Source organism: Anomaloglossus baeobatrachus, chromosome 8 (genome assembly GCF_048569485.1).
Source record: "Anomaloglossus baeobatrachus isolate aAnoBae1 chromosome 8, aAnoBae1.hap1, whole genome shotgun sequence".
Lineage (NCBI taxonomy): Eukaryota > Metazoa > Chordata > Amphibia > Anura > Aromobatidae > Anomaloglossus > Anomaloglossus baeobatrachus.
Genome location: NC_134360.1, coordinates 191,550,556 through 191,574,429, shown reverse-complemented (window position 1 = coordinate 191,574,429; position 23,874 = coordinate 191,550,556). Strand labels below are relative to the sequence as shown.

At 47.3% G+C, this 23,874-nt stretch overlaps 1 protein-coding gene across 2 annotated transcripts in view; it reads left to right on the top strand.

Annotated features, from left to right (window-relative positions):
* The first annotated feature begins 5,783 nt into the window (after window positions 1-5,783).
* HFM1 (helicase for meiosis 1) overlaps window positions 5,784-23,874 on the top strand; it is a 276,350-nt gene continuing 258,259 nt past the window's right edge. For both annotated transcript variants that reach the window (XM_075321028.1, XM_075321027.1), the window contains exons 1-2: window positions 5,784-5,860; window positions 11,031-11,140. In XM_075321028.1, the coding sequence (XP_075177143.1) occupies window positions 5,799-5,860; window positions 11,031-11,140 (172 nt within the window). In that variant the 5' untranslated portion in view covers window positions 5,784-5,798. The remainder of the gene's footprint in view (window positions 5,861-11,030; window positions 11,141-23,874) is intronic.

Genomic DNA, 23,874 nt, shown 5'->3' with positions numbered 1-23,874 from the left:
GGCGTACACAAGAGAAATTGAACAAAAAAAATGGTAGAATTGTACAGTCCAATTTTTCCTGTTACACTTGTGAAAATAAAAAAAATGGGGGAAAAGCAAAGTTTCTGTGTGAAAAATGTATGTTCTTATTTTCACAGCTGAAAGGGGGGAGAAAAGGCGCAAATAGGGTTTTACCCGGTATTAACCGTGTAAGGATGTAGAAAGATACACTCACCTGGAGCGGTTGTGCCAGTCACAACCCCTTGTAAAGCATATGAGTGTCCGCGTGGTTCCAGCAGCAGCCCCGTGAAGACTTAGTGAAAAAAATGCATATATATATATATATATATATGTGAGAATCGGGTTTTAGCCTCGCTAAGAAACCACTGTTGCCAGGATGTAGTTTATATTAAAAAACTCTTTCTTTATTACAGCATCCAACGCGTTTCAGAGACATAAGCCGTCTCCTTCTTCAGGGAAAAAGAGAAGGAGACGGCTTATGTCTCTGAAACGCGTTGGATGCTGTAATAAAGAAAGAGTTTTTTAATATAAACTACATCCTGGCAACAGTGGTTTCTTAGCGCGGCTAAAACCCGATTCTCACATATATATATATATATATATATATATATATATATATATATATATATATGCATTTTTTTCACTTATTTTCACAGGTCAGTGTTATAAAATACTATGAAGCACCTGCAGGTTCAATATGCTCATCAATCCTCTAGATAAATTCCTTGAGGGGTGTACTTTCCAAACTGGGGTCACTTGTGGGGGGTTCATTATTTAGCCACATCAGGGGCTGTCCAATCATAACATGGCATCTGCTATCCCAGGCAATTTTGTCTAATGGCACTTCTGCCCTTCGGAACCCTGCCATTCGCCCACACGGTAGTTTTCCATGACATATGGGGGGTGCTCAGTAGAAATTTCACAACAAATTGTATTATCCATTTTCTCCTGTTAGCCTTATGAAAATTAAAGATTTGAGGCTAAAGGCATATTTTGGTGGCAAAAATTAAAATTAAAATTTTTCTTTACGCATTACTTTAATTCCTGTGTAGCACCTAAAGAGTTAATAAACTTCTTCAAGTGGTTTTGAGCACTTTGAGGGTTGCAGTTTTTAAAATAGGTATTTGGGTTATTTTTTGTCACTTGGGCTACTCAAAATAATTTCCTGGTCCCTAAAAAATTGGCTTTGTAAATTTTGTTGGAAGAATGAGAATTGGCTGATAAAATTTTAACCCTTATAACTTTCTTAAGAAAAATGTTTCAAAAATTATTCTGATGTAAGGTAGACATGTGATAAATATTAATTATTAAAAATTTAGTGTTTTATAACTGTTTAAAGCAATAAAAATTAATAGTTTGAAAATAACTAAATTTCACTTTTTTTGTCAAATTTACAATATTTTTATTAATAAATGCAAATCATATCTACCAAACTTTACCACGAATATTAAGTATAATGTGTCACAAAAAAACAGTCTCAGAATCACCAGGATCCATTGAATTGTTGCAGAGTTACACTACAGTTCAAAAGTTTAGGGTCACTTAGACATTTCTGTATTTTTGAAAGGAAAGCACATTTTTTTTTCAATGAAGCTAACATTAAATTAAACAGAAATACACTCTATACAATAATAATGTGGTAAATGATTATTCTACCTTCAAACGTCTAGTTTTTAATGCAATATCTGCATAGGTGTATAGAGGTTCATTTCCAACAACCACCACTCCAGTGTCCTAATGGTACATTGTGTTTGCTAACTGTGTTAGAAGGCTAATGGATGTTTAGAAATCCCTTGAAAACCCTTGTGCAAATGTTAGCACAGCTGAAAACTGTTTTTCTGATTAGAGAAGCTATAAAAACTGACCTTCCTTTGATCTAGTTGAGAATCTGGAGCATTACACTTGTTGGTTCCATTAAACATTCAAAATGGCCAGAAAAAGAGAACTTTCATGTGAAACTCGACAATCTATTCTTATTCTTAGAAATGAAGGATATTCCACACCAGATATTGTCAAGAAACTGAAGATTTCTTACAACGTTGTGTACTACTCCCTTCAGAGGAGAGCACAAACAGGCTCTAACCAGAGTAGACGAGAAGTGGGAGGCCCCGCTACACAACTGAGCAACAAGACCAGTACATTAGAGTCTCTAGTTTGAGAAATCAACGCCTCACAGGTCCTCAACTGGCAGCTTTATTAAATAGTACCCGAAAAATGCCAGTGTCAATGTCTACAGTGAAGAGGTCACTCCGAGATGCTGGCCTTCAGGGCAGAGTAGCAAAGAAAAAGCCATATCTGAGACTGGCTAATAAAAGGAAAAGATTAATACGGGCAAAAGAACACAGACATTGGACAGAGGAATATTGGAAAAAAAGTGTTATGGACAGACGAATCGAATTTTGAGGTGTTTGGATCACACAGAAGAACATTTGTGAGACACAGAACAACTGAAAAGACGCTGGAAGAGTGCCTGAGGCCATCTGTCAAGCATGGTGGAGGTAACGTGATGGTCTGGGGTTGCTTTGGTGCTGGTAAAGTGAGAGATTTGTACAAGGTAAAAGGGATTTTGAATAAAGAAGGCTATTACTCCATTTTGCAACGCCATGCCATACCATGTGGACAGCGCTTGATTGGAGCCAATTTCATCCTACAACAGGGCAATGACCCAAAGCACACCTCCAAATTATGAATGAACTATTTATGGAAGAAGGAGGCAGCTGGTTTTCTATCTGTAATGGAGTGGCAGCCCAGTCACCAGATCTCAACCCTATTGAGCTGTTGTGGGAGCAGCTTGAGCGTATGGTACTCAAAAAGTCCCCATCAAGCCAATCTAACTTGTGGGAGGGTCTTCTGGAAGCATGGGGGGGAAATATCTCCAGATTACCTCCGCAAATTACCAGCTAGAATGCCAAAGGTCTGCAAAGCTGGAATTGCTGCAAAGGAGCATTCTGTGCCGAAAGCAACGTTTGAATTAGAAAATTATTATTTCAAGTAAAAATCATTATTTCTAACCTCGTCAGTGTCTGGACTATATTTTCTATTCATTATGCAATTCATTTAATAAATAAAAGTATGATTTTTTATGGAAAAGACAAAATTGTATGGGTGACCCCAAACTTTTGAACTGTAGTGTATTACCACATAAAGTGACACTGGTCAGCATTGTAAAATTTGAGAAGAAAAGCCGGGCTCTCCCAAATAGATGCAAAAAAATGAATTTATTTATGCAACAAATTCAGTGAAAAAAAAAAGATGTTTCGGTTAGTGTTAAGGGGGCTTTACACGCTACGATATCGTTAATGTTTTATCGTCAGGGTCACGTTGTTAGTGATGCACATCCGGCGTCATTAACGATATTGCAGCGTGTGACACTTACCAGCGACCTCAAAAATAGTGAAAATCGTTCACCACGGAGAGGTCGTCCCAAAACCAAAAATCGGTAATGGGTGATTATCGATGTGGTTCGTCGCTCTTGCGGCAGCACACATCACTGTGTGACACCGCAGGAGCGAGGAACATCTCCTTACCTGCCGCCGGCCGCAATGCGGAAGGAAGGAGGTGGGCGGGATGTTACGTCCCGCTCATCTCCGCCCCTCCGCTTTGATTGGCCGGCCGGTTAGTGACATCGCCGTGACGCCGAACGCACCTCCCCCTTGAGGGAGGGATTGTTCGGCAGTCACAGCGACGCCGCCGACCAGGTAAGTGCGTGTGACGCTGCCGTAGCGATAATGTTCGCTGCGGCAGCGATCACACGAAATCGCATGCACGACGGGGGCGGGTGCTTTTGCGTACAATATCGCTAGCAATTGCTAGCGATATCGTAGCGTGTAAAGCCCGCTTTAGACCTTCATCAGTTTCATGTGCTGCTAGGAGAGAGCTGCCTGCATTGGTGGCATAGGGATGACAACAGTGTCAGCCGCTGCTGTGACGCCAGAATTGTAAAATTTGGCCTGGTGTACACTGATTCATGGCCACTGCTGTTTTTACAACCCTGACAGAGTGCACTAGATAAAGCATACCTTTTTTCTAAGTAGAGGTATTTAGAATAAAAATAATACTGAAATATGTACTTTTTATTTTATTTATTTATTTAATAATAATTGTCTGATATCCCCTTTTAAGGACAAGACAAGTTTTGTGTTTTTGCCTTTCAATTTGTTCCACCCCTTCTTCCAAGAGCCATAACTACAGTATATTATTTTTCAACCAACATACCCGTATGAGCACTTGTTGTTTGTAGGACAAGTTTTACTTTTTAACACTGCCATTTATTTTACCATGCAATGTACTGGAAAATGGGTAAAAACAAATTCTAAGTGCTGTGAAATTGCAAAAAAAAATGCAATGCTATACAATGGTGATTGATAAGAGTTGTTAAAGTAGTGGACAACCATTTTAAAAAGAAATAGCATGCAAGTTGATTTACTGTTTTGAAAAAAAATAGACTACAATTTAGAATCTACTGAAGTTTTTTTTTTCTTTTTTGTTACTTCACTCTGTTTATAGAACTTAGTAAATACCAGACAACTGAAATTGGGTTCCTGGTAAATAATGCAATAAAAGTACATAGATATATTAGTCCCCTTTCACATTGCGTTTTTACTTACGTTTAGTGGTCCCATTGGGGCATCTGTCTGAACCTCCCCCCCCAAACAAAACGTGTTTTGGACTCAAGCGCCGACAGGACCATTGACTGTAATGGAGCAGACTCCGTTAGCGTGTGCTCTGTCTTGCACCATTTTTGCACATATACATTTTCTGCAGGCGGACACCTGAACGTAGTCGACTACCTTGTATAAATCTGTGAGCTTCCCTGATACTACCGCTCTTTTCCATTTTGTGTTGCTTTGCTCCATTTTAGGCCTGCAACACACATCCGTGCCACCGGTACGTATTTGGTACGTTTTTGCACGTACCAGCGGCACGTGCACACATGCAACAATGTTACCCTATGGTAACAGGCACACACACGTAAAGGCACACGGAACGTGTGTCCGTGTGGTGTGTACGTGTGTACCCGCTAAAGTCAATGGGTCCGTGTCTGCATACGTGACACAGACCATGAACGTGTGCTTTCCGTATGGTCCGTGTGCATTTTTTATTTTTTTAATGATGAAACGGCTCAAGACACACGGACTGCACACGGACTGCACATGGACATGACACACACGTATCTCACGCATACACGGACATTCCACATGCACGCACGGCAAGCATACGCCATCACACTGATGTAACACCTACTGGAGAAACGGACATCCAACATGGAACATGGACCCGAAAACGGACCGCAAGACACGCACGTGTTTTCTGCGGACGTGTGTTTCAGGCATTAGAAATATTCACATTTGTTTACATTGGAGCGCAGTATGTGAAATCTCTGCTTATACTCCAATAGGCCATTTCTTTAGTCTTGTCTGGATGGATTGTTGACCTTAGTATTTGTAGCCAAAACCAGGAATGAAACAATCAGAGTAAAAGTTTAATAGAAACACGGGCACCACTTCTGCATTTTTTACCCCCTCCTGCTTTTGGCTTACAAATACTGGAGGTAAAAAACTCACCAAATATTCAACGTGTGCACGTGATCTTTAACAAGTCGACGAAAATGGTAAAAGTGCTATTGCAAAAAGAGTGCAATCGTCCCTTTTTTGGTGTTAGTTTAATTGAAATGACACCAATTTCAAATAAAATTCTATCCAACCATGTTATTGCTATTATTGACAGTATTCATTATCAGTAAATTGTATATTAAAAGCAATAATTATCTCATTCTTTATTGTAGTGTGAGAAACACCATGGAAGAGTTTGATCTTTTTCTTGAAGACTTATTTTATAATGGACCAGCTAAAAAAAAAGTGTAAAGAAATGTTTGTCTATATAAATATTGTGTTAGAACTTTTTTTTTTGTGAACGTATTGTATGGGTTTCTTGTTTAATGCTGGGTTAAGATGCCTGTATATATAATTGAGCCAGACACGTCTGTAAATTGCAGATGGGATTACGGTAGCTCCATTTAATTGTACGAATTATGGACGACTGCAAAAACAGTCTTCTTTTACATGCACTATTCCAGTCAGTAAAATAGTGCATACTGTGATTTTTCTTGGTCTATGTGGACTCTGCACATTGTCTTCCATTTGACCTTGTGCTGTCAGAGCACACACGGACCAGAAAAACGCATTTGAACAAGTCCTAATATCTGACCTAGTCCAGAAAGTTGCAGAACTATAGTTTCCAGAACATACCAGCAATATTTTATGGTATTTCAACAAGACTAGAAAAGGAATCATAAATACCAGCTTGGAAACTTCTACCGTATCATAAAAAAAGCTAACTCAAATTATTTAGTTCACATTTTTTGGTCTGTTTTCCTAAAGATTGCCTACCTATACAAGAGAACATGTTTCATTATTAGTAGAATATATTACCGTTTCTCTATATACAAAGACCTTTTACTCTTGTGTTCATGAGTAGAAGAGTGATATTTTCCCCTTTTAAAAGAAGAAATGGCTTTGTTGCTGTAGCACCAGATGTAAGTCTCATGAATATCTTGTGATTATTTTAGAATTTTTCCTAAACAGGTTCTTACAAGAATTAGAAAATAAAGAATTGTCAACAGTAAAAAAAAAATAATTTTAAAATTGTTTATTAACTTTTTTTTTTAACTTCCTTTATTATACTTGTGATCTTATGATTGCTGGTACAATACACTGCAATACAGAAATATTGTAGTTTATCTTCATGCCAGCAGTCTATTATTTAGGACTTAACACTAGAAGTCCCAGGAACTTCGAGCTCCATAGGATTCCAATGGTAGAAATGTCAAATGACCCCTCTCTGGGACTTCTAGTGTTAATAGGAGCATGGCAGAAATGGAGGTCTTCCTTAGCAGCGTTCGGGTTTCAGTCACAGGGGGGGTGCCGGCACGAGTTCTGTCACTGCTCTGTGTAGGGGGAGAGCGGCTGCTGAAATTTGCGAACCCCACACTGACTGACAGTTGGTCGTCCTTAGAACCTATTGTCAGTCATTGCGGGGGGGGCACACTTACAGACGCTGCTCTCTATACACAGAGCGGTGACTGATCTGGCGCTGCGCCCGTGACTGAAATCGGAACGCTGCCGTGAAGATTACAGTTCATTTCCTCCTGGCAGCGGAATTCATTTTGTGGGTGCTGGGCATATTTCAAAAGCTATTAAAGGGAACCTGTCAGGTGCAATATGCACCCAGAACCACGAGCAGTTCTGGGTGCATATTACTAATCCCTGCCTAACTGTCCTTGTATACTCTAGCATAGATAAGGATATCTTTAGGGGTACTTCTCACATAGTGAGATCGCTGCTGAGTCACAGTTTTTGTGACGCACAAGTGACCTCATTAGCGATCTCGCTGTGTGTGACACTGAGCAGCGATCTGGCCCCTGCTGTGAAATCACTGCTCGTTACACACTGCTCTGGTTCATTTTTTGGACGTTGCTCTCCTGCTGCGAAGCACACATCGCTGTGTGTGACAGCGAGAGAGCAACAATCTGAATGTGCAGGGAGCCGGCTTCTGACAGCCTGCGGCAAGCTGTAACCAATGTAATATCAAGTAAGATAATACTTGTAATATCAAGTAACCAAGCGAAGGGCTTTGCTTGGTTACCCGATATTTACCTTGGTTACTAGCGTCCGCCGCTCTCAGGCTGCCAGTGCCGTCTCCCTGCTCCCTGCACACGTAGCCAGAGTGCACATCGTGTAAATAAGGAAAGCGGTTTGCTTATTAACCCAATGTGTACTCTGGCTAGGAGTACAGGGAGCCAGCGCTAAGCGGTGTGTGCTGGTAACCAAGGTAAATATCGGGTAACCAAGCGAAGTGCTTTGCTTGGTTACCCGATATTTACCTCAGTTACCAAGCGCAGCGTCGCTTCCACGCGTCGCTGGGGGCTGGTCGCTGGTGAGATCTGCCTGATTGACAGCTCACCAGCAACCATGTAACGATGCACCAGCAATCCTGACCAGGTCAGATCGCTGGTGGGATCACTGGAGCGTCGCTAAAGTGTGACGGTACCCTTAGAAAAGTATTTCTAAAGACTTTAAATCGTATACTAATGAGGCCAGGGACTAGTCCCCTGGGCGTGATTTCCCCTGGCTAGTCGGCTCCATTAGCATGTTAGTACCCCCCTGTGGTTGTGCTAACATGTTAATGAATGTGCAGCGTCAGAGGAAGATCTCACTCACCTCTCCGCTGCCATGCCTCTTGACACGGGATTTCGGCTCAGTGCGCATGACCCCGGAGTTTTGGTCATGCACACTATGAAGCCAAGTGTACGCGTCACAGCTTCAAACTCATGTAGTGCGCATAACCAAAAGTCCGGGATCATGCGCACTGAGCTGAAGTCCAGGAGTCAAATGCAATGGCAGCCGAGATGTGAGTGAGATCATCCTCTGACACTGCACATTCATTAGCATAATGGTACGCCCATAGGGACTTACTAACATGCTAATGGAGCCGACTAGCTAGGGGAACTAACGCCCAGGGGACTAGTCCCCTCACTCATTAGCATATGATATAAGATCTTTAGAGATACTTTTTCTAAAGATCTCTTTATCTATGCTACTAGATACAGGGACAGTTAGGCAGGGATTAGCAATATGCTCCCAGAACTGCTTGTGGTACTGGGTGCATATTGGACCTGACAGATTCCCTTTAACCTACAGATTAATCCCCTATCTACAGGTTAATAGCTTTTTTTACACGTGACAGGTTCCGTTTACCGTAAATAAGTTTTTTAGGGCAAAGTACAAAATTTGTTGAGGATTGTAACTTTGGAAATCCTTACTATGTGTAAGAATCCCACTCTGTTTAACAATTCCAGTGATTTGTTGCACAATCACTCATATTAGTTTTGCATATTTGTGGTCACATGCCGACCTCTTTCTCTACCGCTTCTCTTAGTGTTATGTTGAGGGAAAGTAGAAGAGAAAGTGGACAGCACATGATGAAAATATTACACTCTCTCTCACAAGTTTGTATTTTTCCTGGAAAACCCATTTAACCAGTTCAACCTTTTTGGGGAATATTTTGTACATGCAATTCAAAGGGCAGTAAATAAGTTTTCTCTTTCAAAGGATAATCAAGTCATTTTTGTGTCTTTATTTGTGATACATAGAGCTTTATTTTTATGTAACTGTTTGATATTCATTTATTTTTCCTGACATCTGGCAACATAGGTAGGAAAACAAAGTAATTAAGTGTCTGTTTTCCCATTTTTTTTATTTTTATGACCACAAAGAATTACTAAAATACATTTAAAAATTTGTTCCCCATTCTGTAACAAATATCGGTATACATTGTACACATTTTTTTTTTTTTACAAGGATAGGGCTAACAGCAGTTTTGCTTGACAGTGGCATTTTTATTATTTTTAACTTATCTTTTTGACCTGGTATTTTTTATTTTTATTTTACACATTGTGTCCCTCATAAGGTCATAAAAGAACTTTAGAGGGAGGCATTTCAATATTTAAATATTTGTTCACCTTATTTCCCTTGTAACTGAGCCTGGTATATTAGCCCCAGTTAAAGGGAAATGCAGCCTCGTGTCTGTATGGCAGAGCTGTGTCGCAACAACACTTACTATACTCAACGATCACATGACCAGGGTGATGTGACCTATTACTGCATACATAGCGCTTCCTTAAGGCTGGGGACACACAGACTTTATTGAGAGTCAATCGCATAACACTCGGCTCCCTCTCTGCTGGAGTGTAAGCCGAGTATTATGCGAGTATCAAGCCACTGTGATGCAATCCTGTGATCACAGCACAGCCGCAGAGGAAGGGGGCGCTGTGAAGGAGAGGGAGGTAGTAAGCTCCCCATCTCCTCCGCTGTCAGCTGATACGATTCTCGCACTGCACTCGCGTTACACCGGTGTAATGCGAGTGCAATGCGATGTTTCTCTCGCACCCATAAACTTGTATGGGTACGAGTAAAAACTAATCGGATTCCACACGCAACATGCTGCAATTGTTTTCTCGATCCAATTAGGGCTGAGAAAAAAAATCGCTCATGGTATCTGCCACTTAGAGTAACATGTGTCCGAGTGGAATGCGATTTTTTTACTGCATTCCACTTGCTCCATTTTACCCGCCGTGTGTGCTACGTCTATCTCTGTATACAGCAATTGATAATGCACAGACTGTAATAAAGCATCTCTGCTTTCTCTATGCAGTGATATTTTAGAACTTCACTGCGAAGTAGGAGCAGCATTGTTGAATGTTGAAGTCAATGGTTTGTCCTGAAGCTGTTAAGAATAGAAGTTGCACTTATGCAGTACGTGGATGGCTCAATTGTACATACCACCCATTTATTTAATGTGAAAACATGCTAACAATGCATACATTCAACCAGTCTGCAACAATGGGAAACACTCTTAGGACTCATGTCCACTTGCGTACCGCTTCCGATGCGAGAGCATCGGAAACTATATGCTAATAACCCTCTGCTGCGGGTGTCAGCTGAGGGTCATGCGACTGTGATGCGATCTTACGATCGCATCACAGGAGCGGAGAAGATGGAGGGAACATTTTCTTCCCATTTCCTCCGCTGTCTGTCTCTGCGTGCACCGCACTGCAGTCACATAACATGCGAGTGCAGTGCAATGTTTCACACACTCCCATAGGCTTGTATGGGGGTGCGTGAGCCGAGGCTCATTGCATAACGTAGCATGCTGCGATTGCACCGAGAGCACGATTTGTGCCATAGAGAAAAAAAGCAAGAAGACACTACCTCATTGATTAACACTGGTGCGAGTGCAATCCAATGTTTTATCAGATCGCACTCACACATGAAAATCGCAAGTGGACATGAGCCCTTACAAAAAGACTCTCCATTCTGGCATATAAAGGAGACTCATAAATAGGGGACATTTCTTTATGGCGTCCCTAATAGGACATATGGGCAGAAGTTGATACAGCAAGGCAGTCTTTCTAATAATGCGTTTTGGTTGATAAAAACAATTTTACTTGTTTGTTTTTATTATATTAACAGTTTGGATAAAGAAGGCATAAAAGATTGGCTTCATGCATCACCTCCGTGCATTGACGATATTCCACACAGTCAAGATCTTCAAAATGAATTAGGAAAGAGTCAGTCATCAGGTAAAATATGTGTGAGTTTGTGTTTAATACGGACCCCTTCACGACCAAGGACTGTCATGCTAGGTACGGGGAAGAACCAAGTGAACACAAACCAGAAGCACTATTTAACTTCAGGTATAATATCAATCTACAGGTAAACAGCCTTAAAACTCTGTGTAGCCAGCTGACTCGAAGTACTGCTACACAGAGAAAATGATGTTTTAATAACAGTGTAAAGTCTCTCTCTGAGTCATCCGGGTGTTGCAGGGGAGTGGTCATGGCTGAGTATATTGAGAGCACAGCTGTAACTAGCCTGCAGCATGTGTGTGTAGAGGGAGCTGTCAATCAAAGTGCCAGGGCGTGATTAAAGTGGTGCTCATAGTATACTGAATGGTGACCACTAATCTGCACCACCCGGGTGACTCAGAAAGAGCCTTTACACCATGATTAAACATTAATTTCCTTTATGTAGGCACACTTCAAGTTCTCCAGCTACATATTATTTTATCGCTATTAACCCTATATTTGCAGGTAAATAGGGATTCTGTTGATGTCAGGTTCTCTTTAAAGCTTACCTGTTCTGCGTTCTTCAATCTATTGTTGCTAACATACACTGGCGACCAAAAAGTTAACAATATTTTGAATCTTTGACTCTTTGACTTTGTCTCCTTATCTCGCCATCTACTACAGCTTTGAGCCTGAGTCTACCTTAAGGCCCCGTCACACTAAGCAACATCGCTAGCAACATCGCTGGTAACGAACAACTTTTGTGACGTTGCTAGCGATGTTGCTGTGTGTGACATCCAGCAACAACCTGGCCCCTGCTGTGAGGTCGTTGGTTGTTGCTGAATGTCCTGGGCCATTTTTTAGTTGTTGCTGTCCTGCTGTGAAGCACAGATCGCTGTGTGTGACAGCGAGACAGCAACAACTAATGTGCAGTGAGCAGGGAGCCAGCTTCTGCTGAGGCTGGTAACTAATGTAAACATCGGGTAACCAAGAAGCCCTGTCCTTGGTTACCCGATATTTACCTTTGATACCAGCCTCCTCCGCTCTCACTGCCTGTGCTGCCGGCTCCAGCTCTGTGCACATGTAGCTGCAGCACACATCAGGTAATTAACCCGATGTGTGCTGTAACTAGGAGAGCAAGGAGCCAGCACTAAGCAGTGTGCGCTGCTCCCTGCTCTGTGCACATTTAGCTGCAGCACACATCAGGCAATTAACCCGATGTGTGCTGTAACTAGGAGAGCAAGGAGCCAGCGCTAAGCATTGTGCGCTGCTCCCTGCTCTGTGCACATTTAGCTGCAGCACACATCGGGTTAATTAACCTGATGTGTGCTGTAACTAGGAGACTGGGGGCTGGTCACTGGTTGCTGGTGAGCTCACCAGCAACTCGTGTAGCCACGCTCCAGCGATCCCTGCCAGGTCAGGTTGCTGGTGGGATCGCTGGAGCGTCGCAGTGTGACAGCTCACCAGCAACCTCCTAGCAACTTACCAGCGATCCCTATCGTTGTTGGGATCGCTGGTAAGTTGCTTAGTGTGACTGGACCTTTAGTTTTATAGATAATCATCTTGGCTATCTCATAGATAAATTTGACTTGCAACTATTTAGCATATGATTAGTTATGTAGATTTTTGTCAAGTCATTGTTACTGTTTTGCTTCTAAAAATGTAAATATACATTTTATTATTTTGTTAGTATTTTGTAAATCCACCTTTCTTTGTCGCTCCATTGGGAGACCCAGACAATTGGGTGTATAGCTTCTGCCTCCGGAGGCCACACAAAGTATTACACTTTTAAAAAAGTGTAACCCCTCCCCTCTGCCTATACATCCTCCCGTGGATCACGGGCTCCTCAGTTTTATGCTTTGTGTGGAAGGAGGAACACATCCACTCATAAAAAAAAAAAAAAGATTTCTCATACATAGTATGACGAATGGAAGAAAAGAGGTCCCCCTATGGGGTCCCCGGCATGCTCCCTTCTCACCCCACTATGTCGGCGGTGTTGTTAAGGTTGAGGTACCCATTGCGGGTACAAAGGCTGGAGCCACATGCCGTCTCTTTCACCATCCCTTATGCGGCTCTGGGAGAAGTGGGAGCCTCACCGGTCATTCACCTGCTGAGACCGTGCTCCATCCGCAGCCCCTGGTGGAACCTGCTGGACCGGAGCGTTTTCATCCCCAGGGACCGGGCCCTGCACCTTCAAGGTACTCTTATGTTTATTTATTGGGGGAATGTGTTTTATGTTTGGTGTTAACATTTCCGGCCGGTTCTCCAGTTTTCACTGGAGAACCGCGCCGATGGTGCCTGCACGTCGGCCGCATGTTTTACTCTAGGCCCCGGCTTCGCCTGGGGCCTAGTTTCGGTTTCCACTGTCTCTGCATGTCAGTCATGCAGAGAGGCAGTGTAGCTCCGCCCAGCGGCTGCGCAGCACAAGCGAAGGGACACTCCTCATTGAGGAAAGATTCCCTCCCCTGGCTACCTCACTGACAGAATCCTTTTGCCGCTCTCAGAGTAGGCCCCGCCCCCTCTCCTCGCTCCGGTCGCCATGTTCTCAGCGTTCTCTGTGCCTGCATGGGCACAGAGATTCCACAGTGTGACAAGTGGGGACCTGGGCTGAGGGACCAGGGGGCACAGACATGTCGTTTTGAACGATTGGCAGCCACAACCTCCGGTTGTGCAGCTGCTTGTTTTATCTGTTTATATATGCTGGTGGCCAGTCTTGACAGAGCCCCCACCTCTGCAGCATGTCTCACAGAGCAGGGCTGCAGGCTGTTTTTATTATTCACTGCAAGTAGTCTCGTACGGCTGTACCGAGCTCATAACCACTGTGGCCCCTCAGCTTGGAGGCTCATTAGTGGCCCCTCCATCTGCTCCGGTTTCGGTGGCTGACCCCTGAGGGAATCCTATTTCCAGGAGTCGGCTGTCCCGGCATCTGCTGAGCATGCAGCTCCCTTCTCAGGGCGTTTTCTGCTTCAGCTCGCTCAATAAAGCTCACAAACGACCCTCCTTCTGGGCTCAGATCCCGTCCTCCTGACAGGGAGACGCAGGGTCCCCTGTCCTTCCCCGTCCCGCAGCTCCGATTACGAGCTGACTCACTGGACGAGGAGGATGTCTCTACCAGGGGCTCGGACGCTACTTTATGTATTGATCCGTCCGTCCGTGACGCAGAGGCGAATGATTGGATTGTGTCCATCCACCTGTATCAGTGGAGTATTCCCCACTGGCAGAAAGGCATCAGTATACCTTTAACAGGACGAGGAGTGTCCCTTAACCACTCCAGTTTTCACCCTGCTGCGTCCAAGCTCACAGCCTGTCCTGCAGACCCCAAAGCGGGGTTCTGCTGCCTGTTTCCCCCTCCCATCAGAGGTGGTCAAGGAGTGTACTCATTCGCCAAACGTGGCCCCTCCGGTGTCCAGACTTTCAGCCCGGATAGTTGTATCACGGGCTGACAGCACCTCTATAAGGATCCCACGGTACATTAATTTTGTACTGGACCCCAATCCGCCGGAGTTACCTTACCTAGGAGAACACAAAGTGTGTTCCTTAACCACTCCAGTTTTCAGGACCCTGTGACCAAGCCCAGGGTCCGCTCTGACAGTCGCTTCCCATGAAGCGTGATTCTGAGGAATGTGTTTCCCCTGTCCACCAATGGTGGTCAAGAAGTGGGCTCATTCACCTCAGGTGGCTCAGCCCGGACCGTTATGTCAGTGGCTGATAGCTCCTCACTTAAGGTTTTGCGGTCCGCCCGGTTGTCCTTTGGGCCAAGTCGGTATTGGGGCGGCAGCAGCTTCGTTTTCCTCAGCTTTACAGCAGTGCGGTTCTTTTGTACCTTCTCTGCTTGTCTGGAGGAGATGCATTCCCTCACAGGGACTCTATGCCCAAGACGGTTGCCTGAACTTCCAGACTTCAGTCTTTTCATCCTATGCCAGATATGCCATGCAGGACACCGCACGGCGGTGGTCTTGGCTACTTTCCTCGCTATCCGCAGGCTCCTGTGGCTTCGGAAATGGAAAGCAGATGCCTCTTTAGGGGTTCCTTGCTGGGCTCCCCTGTGGTGGGACCAGTCTCTTCGGAACCAACTGGATGAAATTCAGGAAGCCCTTGGTGGGGAGAGTTCTTCCTTGCCACAAACCTAAACCAGGGAACCTGTCCAGGACAGGAATCAGTTGAGGTTTTGGTGGTTTCCGTTCCTCCATCTGATCGTCATCTAGCTCGGTTTTGGTTCATAGCACCAAATGGCTTGCAGCTGCGTCTTCAGAAGGCCGCAGGAGTTGCTACCACGGAGTCAGCTTCCTCCGAGCTATCTAGCCACGCCAACCACCTCCTTGGTCGGTGGCAGGCTCTCTCCACTTGGTGACGTATGGTTCTACCACGTCTCCGTTCAGTGGGGGCGGGATTATATCTCCCATGGCTACAGGGTGGAATTCTGTCCACCCGCCAAACAGATTTTTTTCTTTCAACTCCTCCCGGCTCCAAGGCCGCCGCCTTCTCACAGGCCGTAGCATTTCTTGCAGGCCAATGGAGTAATTGTACCGGTTCCCGACTGGGAACGGTTCTGAGATTTTTGCTTAAATCTATTTCTAGTCCCCGAAGAGGGCGGTGCCTTCCGACCTGGATCTTTAGCTTTCAAGCATGGTCAGGTGTGGCGTTTTCACATGGAGTCTCGGTCTTGTTCCGTGTGTTTTTCACCGGATCAATCAAGAACCCAAGGAGATTCCCTAGCAGCCATCGGCATCAGAGATGCCTTTCGACAGGGGTCAATCGCAGTTTCACACCAGCGTTGACTACGTTTTGCCATCGGAGTGGTCCAATTCGTGGCTCTTCCTTTAGGGTTAGCCACGGCCCCTCGAGTATTCTCATTAGGGCTGCTGTGATTAGGGTCCTGCACCCCTAGAGATTGGCAGTGATCGTTTGCCCTGGACGGCCTTCTTCTCGGGGCTTCATCCAGTGCGGACTCTTAGCAGAGTACTTCGCTTACTCTCGCCACTCTTACCTATTCGGGTGGCTTGTCATTCTGTCCAAGTCCACTCTGACTTCGACCCAAAGGTTCTCAAGGACGCAATTCGAGACTCTGTCGGCACTTGTGAAACTGCTCTTGGTCGATCAGTAGTCCCTCCTCTGGCGGTCGACGTCGTTCTATCAGACACCAAATAAGGTGCTGGTCAGACGGTGGCGTCCAGGAAAGCGATTCCTTGCCCAGTTTCTCCTGCGTCCTCTGAGACTGGAGTTTTTCCGCTGTACACGCGACCTCCCTCCTTCCACGGAGTGGTGGCTTCGCCACTGTCCAGAGGCTCGTTGCGGTGGTGATTTCGGCCACTCTGTCTCAGGGATTCCTGGCCCCGTCCCGGGTGATCCTCACCAGGATGCTGGTCTTTCCGCCTTGGGAGCAGTATATCTCCACCGTGGAGCGCAGGGCGTTGGACTCTGTCCGAATCAGCCCTCTGGATCAATGTGCTGGAAATCAGAGCTGTATTTCTAGCTCTCTAAGCCTTCACCATCTGTTGGCGGCTAGGCACATTCGAGTCCAGTCGGACAACGTGACAGCGTTTTCCTACATCAACTTCCAGTGCGGGACACTCAGCCGCCTGGCAATCTTGGCGGCTTATCATTCTTCAGTGGACAAGGGACTCCTAGTCCACCGTATCCGCAGCCCACATCCTAGATGTGAAAACTGCGAGGCGGACTATTTCAGCTGTCCAACCGTGGTCCACAATCCTCAAGTTTTGCGGTAGACACGCTGGTTCATGTTTGGTCCCAGCTTCGTCTCTACCTCTTGCCCAGAGTCCTGCGCAAGATCAGTTAAGGGGGCCGTCGGGTCATTCTCATTCCCAGACTGACCCAGGCAGGCTTCGTACCCTGACCTGCTCCTTCTGTCCGTTCGGTTGCCATGGCAATTTCCGGTCCGTCCAGACCTTTTCTCAAAAGGTCCGTTTTTTCCGTCAGATTTCTGGATTCTCAGATTGACGGCGTAGCTCTTGAGTCCTGGATCTTGGCGACTTCTGGTATCCTTCCTGAGGTCATCTCCGCTATGACTCGAGCTTCAAAGTGTCCTTTGACCTTTTTAGCCTTGCCGACCCTCCTGTCCACAGTCCGGTCTTCAGCTAGGACTATCCCTCATTAACGGACAGGTCTCGGCTCTGTCAGTATGTGCCAGCGGCATATCGTCCGGCTGGCTCCGGTGCGCTCCTTTCAGGGCGCATCTCACATTATTCCGCCTTTCCGGCGGCCTATGGAGCCCTGGAACCTTAATCCGGTCCTCCCGGTTCCCGGAAACCCCCCTTTGCGCCTCTTAGGGAGGTTTCTTTGTTTCATCTTTCACAGAAAGTAGTCTTTCTAGTGGCTATAATTTCCCGCCAGAGAGTTCTGGCTGCACTCTTTCGGAGTCACCCCCTTTTTTCGTCTTTTGCATCAAGACAAGGTGGTCTCCGTCCAACTCCGGACTTTTTTTCCCTGAGGTGGTTACTGCTTCCACCTTTTCCGGGGCAAATTTCCTGCCTTCCTTTTGTCCGGCTCCTGTTCATCGCTTGAGGAAGCGTTGCATATCCTGGATCTGGTGCGGGCGCTCCGGATCTATGTGTTTTGCACCGCCGTTATTAGGCAGTGCACCTCTCTCGGGTGCTGACTGCTAGTCAGCGTAGCGGTCTCTCGGCATCTAAGCCGACCCTGGTTCGTTGGCTTAAGTCGGCCATTCCCGAGGCCTGACAAGTGTACTCAAGTGCCTTCCCCGCCGGGGATCAGAGCACATTTGATCAGACCTGTCGGTGCCTTTTGAGCTTTCAAGCTCCAGGCTACGGCTCAGTAGGTCTGTCAGACTGCAGCTCGAATTAATCTGCATACTTTTTCGAAGCTCTATCCAAGGCATGCTCATGCTTTGGCAGACGCGGGCTTCGGCAGACGCATCTTTCAGGCGTCTGTCGCCCATTTGTGAAGTTAGGTTTTGCCTGCTTCTCAGTTGTCTGTTTATTCCCACCCATGGACTGCTTTTGAACGTCCCATGGTCTGGGTCTCCCATAGGAACGATAAAGAAAAAGAGAATTTTGTTTACTTACCGTAAATTCTTTTTCTTATAGTTCCGTCATGGGAGACCCAGCACCCTCCCTATTGCCTGTTGGCAGGTTTCTTGTTCCGTGTGTCTTCACCGGCTGTTATTGTTGTAGACAGAGGTTCCGGTTCTTCCGGATTTTACTCTGTCTCTTCTTGTGGGTGGATGTCCTCCTTCAGCTTTTGCACTAAACTGGCTAGGACTGGCTAGCAGGGGGTGTATATGCTAGGAGGGAGGAGCTACACGTTTTGAGTGTAGTAACTTTGTGTGTCCTCCGGAGGCAGTAGCTATACACCCATGGTCTGGGTCTCCCATGACAGAACTATAAGAAAAAGAATTTACGGTAAGTAAACAAAATTCTCTTTTTTTTCGCAGCCTGTACCTCTTGTGGGGCTATGTTGCCTGCGGGATCCACCCACTCTCACTGTGATCAATGCTCGACTCCTTGCCACGCTTGCTCAGCCGGAGCCTAGGGCACATGTGGGCCCCTCGGCTCATGTAGATCCCCCTGCTCCTCCTGAGCAGGCTGCAGGGACAGAGGCAATTTCGATTCCCCAAACGTACGTGCTTTGATCACTCTAACTTCAGGGACGCTGTCCAGAAGCCCAGAGCGGTCGCAGACAAGCGTTTTGCTAAAAGGCACTCTGACACGCGTTATCCCTTTCCACCTGAAGTCGTTAGGGGCTGGGCACACTCACCCAAGGTGGATCCGCCAGTCTCTAGATTGGCTGCTAGGTCCGTTGTGTCTGTTGCCGATGGCTCATCCCTGAAGGATGCCACTGACAGACAGATAGAGCTCTTGGTGAAGTCTATTTATGAGGCCACGGGCGCGTCTTTTGCCCCGGCCTTTGCGGCTGTGTGGGCTCTCCAAGCAATCTCGGCATGTCTGACTGAGATTAATGCTGTCAGGCGGAATTCTCCTCCGCATGTGTCTTCCTTGACCTCTCAGGCATCAGCATTTTCGTCCTACGCCATGAACGCCGTCCTGGACTCTGCTAGCCGTACGGCTGTGGCATCCGCTAACTCCGTGGCAGTCCGCAGGGCCATGTGGCTGCGCGAATGGAAAGCAGACTCTGCTTCCAAAAGGTTCTTAACTGGTTTGCCTTTTTCTGGCGAACGTTTGTTTGGCGAACGGTTGGGTGAGATTATTAAGGAATCCTCGGGAAAGGACTCCTCCTTACCCCAGTCCAAACCTAAGAGACCTCAGCAGAGAAAAATCCAATCGAGGTTTCGGTCCTTTCGTCCCTCCGCCAAGCCCCAATCCTCTTCGTCCAACCGGCCGGAGAAAGGCCAGAGGAACTCCTATGCGTGGCGGTCCAAGTCACGCCCCCAAAAGGCCGCAGGAGGCACTGCCTCCAAGACGGCCTCCTCATGACTCTCGGCCTCATCTAGCCACATCCTCGGTCGGTGGCAGGCTCTCCCGCTTTGGCGACGCCTGGTGGCCACACGTTCAAGACCGATGGGTGAGAGACATTCTGTCTCATGGTTACAGGATAGAGTTCAGCTCTCATCCTACGGCTCGTTTTTTCAGAACCTCCCCACCCCCCGCACAGGCCGACGCACTTTTTCAGGCGGTGGACGCTCTAAAGATGGAAGGAGTTGTGATTCCCGTTCCCCTTCAGGAACGTGGTCGTGGATTTTACTCCAACTTGTTCGTGGTGCCAAAAAAGGACGGGTCATTCCGTCCCGTTCTGGACCTCAAGCTGCTCAACAGACATGTGAGAACCAGACGGTTTCGGATGGAATCTCTCCGCTCGGTCATCGCCTCGATGTCTCAAGGAGACTTCCTAGCATCGATCGACATCAAGGATGCTTATCTCCATGTGCCGATCGCACCCAAACATCAACGTTTCCTGCGTTTCGCCATCGGGGACGAACACCTCCAGTTCGTCGCATTGCCCTTCGGCCTGGCAACAGCCCCACGGGTCTTCACCAAAGTCATGGCATCCGTCGTGGCGGTCCTGCACTCTCAGGGCCACTCGGTGATCCCATACTTGGACGATCTCCTAGTCAGGGCCCCTTCTCGGGTGGCGTGTCAACGAAGTCTTACCGTCACTCTGGCGACTCTCCAGCAGTTCGGGTGGATCATCAATTTCCCGAAATCCAAGTTGACGCCGACCCAATCACTGACTTACCTCGGGATGGAGTTTCATACCCTTCCAGCGTTAGTCAAGCTACCGCGGGACAAACAGCTTTCTCTGCAGGCAGGTGTGCAGTCACTTCTTCGGAGTCAGTCACACCCCTTAAGGCGCCTCATGCACTTCCTGGGGAAGATGGTTGCAGCTATGGAGGCAGTGCCGTTCGCGCAATTCCATCTACGGCCACTCCAATGGGACATTCTTCGCAAATGGGACAAGAGTTCGGCTTCCCTCGACAAGAACATCTCTCTTTCACTTGCAACCAAAACATCACTTCAGTGGTGACTCCTACCCACATCTCTGTCTCGGGGAAAATCCTTCCTCCCCCCAACCTGGGCCGTGATCACCACGGACGCAAGCCTGTCAGGTTGGGGAGCGGTTTTTCTCCACCACAGGGCTCAAGGAACCTGGACTCCAATAGAATCGTCCCTTCAGATCAATATTCTGGAGATAAGGGCAGTATATCTAGCCCTATTGGCTTTCCATCGGTGGCTGGAGGGCAGGCAGATCCGAATCCAGTCGGACCACGCCACTGCCGTCGCCTACATCAACCACCAAGGTGGCAGTCGCAGTCTTCAAGCCTTCCAGGAAGTCGGGCGGATTCTGCAGTGGGTGGAAGTCACAGGCTCCACCATCTCCGCAGTTCACATCCCGGGCGTGGAAAACTGGGAAGCAGATTTTCTCAGTCGTCAGGGCATGGACGCGGGGGAATGGTCTCTTCACCCAGACGTGTTTCGAGAAATCTGTCACCGCTGGGGAACGCCGGACGTCGATCTCATGGCGTCACGACACAACAACAAGGTCCCGGCCTTCATGGCACGGTCTCAGGATCACAGAGCTCTGGCAGTGGACGCTCTGGTCCAGGATTGGTCGCAGTTTCGACTGCCATATGTGTTTCCCCCTCTGGCGATGCTGCCCAGAGTAATACGCAAGATTCGGTCCGACTGCCGTCGCACCATTATCGTCGCTCCAGACTGGCTGAGGTGGTCGTGGTATCCGGATCTGTGGCATCTCACGGTGGGTCAACCGTGGGCGCTTCCAGACCGCCCAGACTTGCTGTCACAAGGGCCGTTTTTCCATCTGAATTCTGTGGCCCTCAACCTGACTGTGTGGCCATTCAGTCCTGGCTCCTAGCGTCTTCAGGGTTATCTCAGGATGTCATTGCCACCATGAGACAAGCCAGGAAGCCTATGTCCGCCAAAATCTATTACAGGTCTTGGCAAATCTTCTTATCCTGGTGCTCTGATAACGGTTTTCCTCCATGGCCGTTTGCTTTACCCACATTTCTTTCATTCCTACAATCTGGAATGGACAAGGGTTTGTCCCTCGGCTCTCTCAAGGGCCAAGTGTCGGCGCTCTCCGTGTTTTTTCAAAAGCATCTAGCCAGGCTTCCGCAGGTCCGCACGTTCCTGCAGGGGGTTTGCCACATGGTCCCACCTTACAAACGTCCGTTGGAACCGTGGGATCTTAACAGGGTTCTGACGGCTCTTCAAAAGCCGCCTTTTGATCCGCTGCGGGATGTCTCTCTCTCCCGTCTTTCTCAGAAGGTGGCCTTCCTGGTGGCGGTCACATCACTTCGGAAAGTGTCTGAGCTTGCAGCGCTGTCATGCAAAGCCCCCTTCCTGGTTTTTCACCAGGATAAGGTGGTTCTGCGTCCTGTCCCGGAATTTCTCCCTAAAGGCCCCGTCACACTAAGCAACATCGCTAGCAACATCGCTGCTAACGAACAACTTTTGTGACGTTGCTAGCGATGTTGCTGTGTGTGACATCCAGCAACAACCTGGCCCCCTGCTGTGAGGTCGTTGGTTGTTGCTGAATGTCCTGGGACATTTTTTAGTTGTTGCTGTCCCGCTGTGAAGCGCAGATCGCTGTGTGTGACAGCGAGACAGCAACAACTAAATGTGCAGGCAGCAGGAGCCGGCTTCTGCGGAGGCTGGTAACCACAGTAAACATCGGGTAACCAAGAAGCCCTGTCCTTGGTTACCCGATATTTACCTTTGTTATCAGCCTCCGCCGCTCTCACTGTCAGTGCCGGCTCCTGCTCTGTGCACATGTAGCTGCAGGACACATCGGGTTAATTAACCCGATGTGTGCTGTAGCTAGGAGAGCAGGGAGCCAGCGCTAAGCAGTGTGCGCTGCTCCCTGCTCTGTGCACATGTAGCTGCAGCACACATCGGGTAATTAACCCGATGTGTACTGTAGCTAGGAGAGCAGGGAGCCAGTGCTCAGTGTGCGCTGCTCCCTGTTCTCTGCACGTGTAGCTGCGTGCGCTGGTAACAAAGGTAAATATCGGGTGGGTTACCCGATATTTACCTTAGTTAGCAAGCGCAGCATCTTCCACGCGGCGCTGGGGGCTGGTCACTTGTTGCTGGTGAGCTCACCAGCAACTCGTGTAGCGACGCTCCAGCGATCCCTGCCAGGTCAGGTTGCTGGTGGGATCGCTGGAGCGTCGCAGTGTGACATCTCACCAGCAACCTCCTAGCAACTTACCAGCGATCCCTATCGTTGTTGGGATCGCTGGTAAGTTGCTTAGTGTGACTAGACCTTAAGGTGGTATCCCCTTTTCATCTAAATCAGGATATCTCCTTGCCTTCCTTTTGCCCTAATCCAATTCACCAGTGTGAAAAGGATTTGCACTCTTTGGATCTAGTGAGAGCACTCCGGTTCTACGTGTCTCGCACGGCGCCCCTGCGCCGTTCAGACGCGCTCTTTGTCCTTGTCGCTGGCCAGCGTAAGGGCTCTCAGGCCTCCAAGTCAACCTTGGCTTGGTGGATCAAGGAACCGATTCTCGAGGCCTACCGTTCTTCTGGGCTTCCACTTCCTTTAGGGTTGAAAGCCCATTCTACCAGAGCCGTAGGTGCGTCCTGGGCTTTGCGGCACCGGGCGACGGCTCAGCAGGTGTGTCAGGCAGCTACGTGGTCTAGTCTGCACACTTTCACGAAGCACTATCAAGTGCATGCCTATGCTTTGGCAGACGCCAGTCTAAGTAGGCGAGTCCTCCAGGCGGCGGTTGCCCACCTGTAAGAGGGGGCCGTTTTTCGGCTCCTTTTATTGAGGTATTCTTTTACCCACCCAGGGACTGCTCTTGGACGTCCCAATTGTCTGGGTCTCCCAATGGAGCGACAAAGAAAAAGAAGGGAATTTTGTTTACCGTAAATTCCTTTTCTTCTAGCTCCTATTGGGAGACCCAGCACCCGCCCCTGTACCCTTCGGGCTGGTTGTTCTTTTGTGTACACATGTTGTTGATGTTGATTTGTTCTTATGGTTCATGGTCTTCAGTTCTCCGAACATCCTTCGGATTGAATTTACCCTAGACCAATTTATAAGTTTTCTCCTTCCTGCTTTTGCACCAAAACTGAGGAGCCCGTGATCCACGGGAGGGTGTATAGGCAGAGGGGAGGGGTTACACTTTTTTAAAAGTGTAATACTTTGTGTGGCCTCCGGAGGCAGAAGCTATACACCCAAATGTCTGGGTCTCCCAATAGGAGCTAGAAGAAAAGGAATTTACGGTAAGTAAACAAAATTCCCTTTTTTGTCCTTTTCATACCCATAATACTCATGAGTAATTTGTCTTG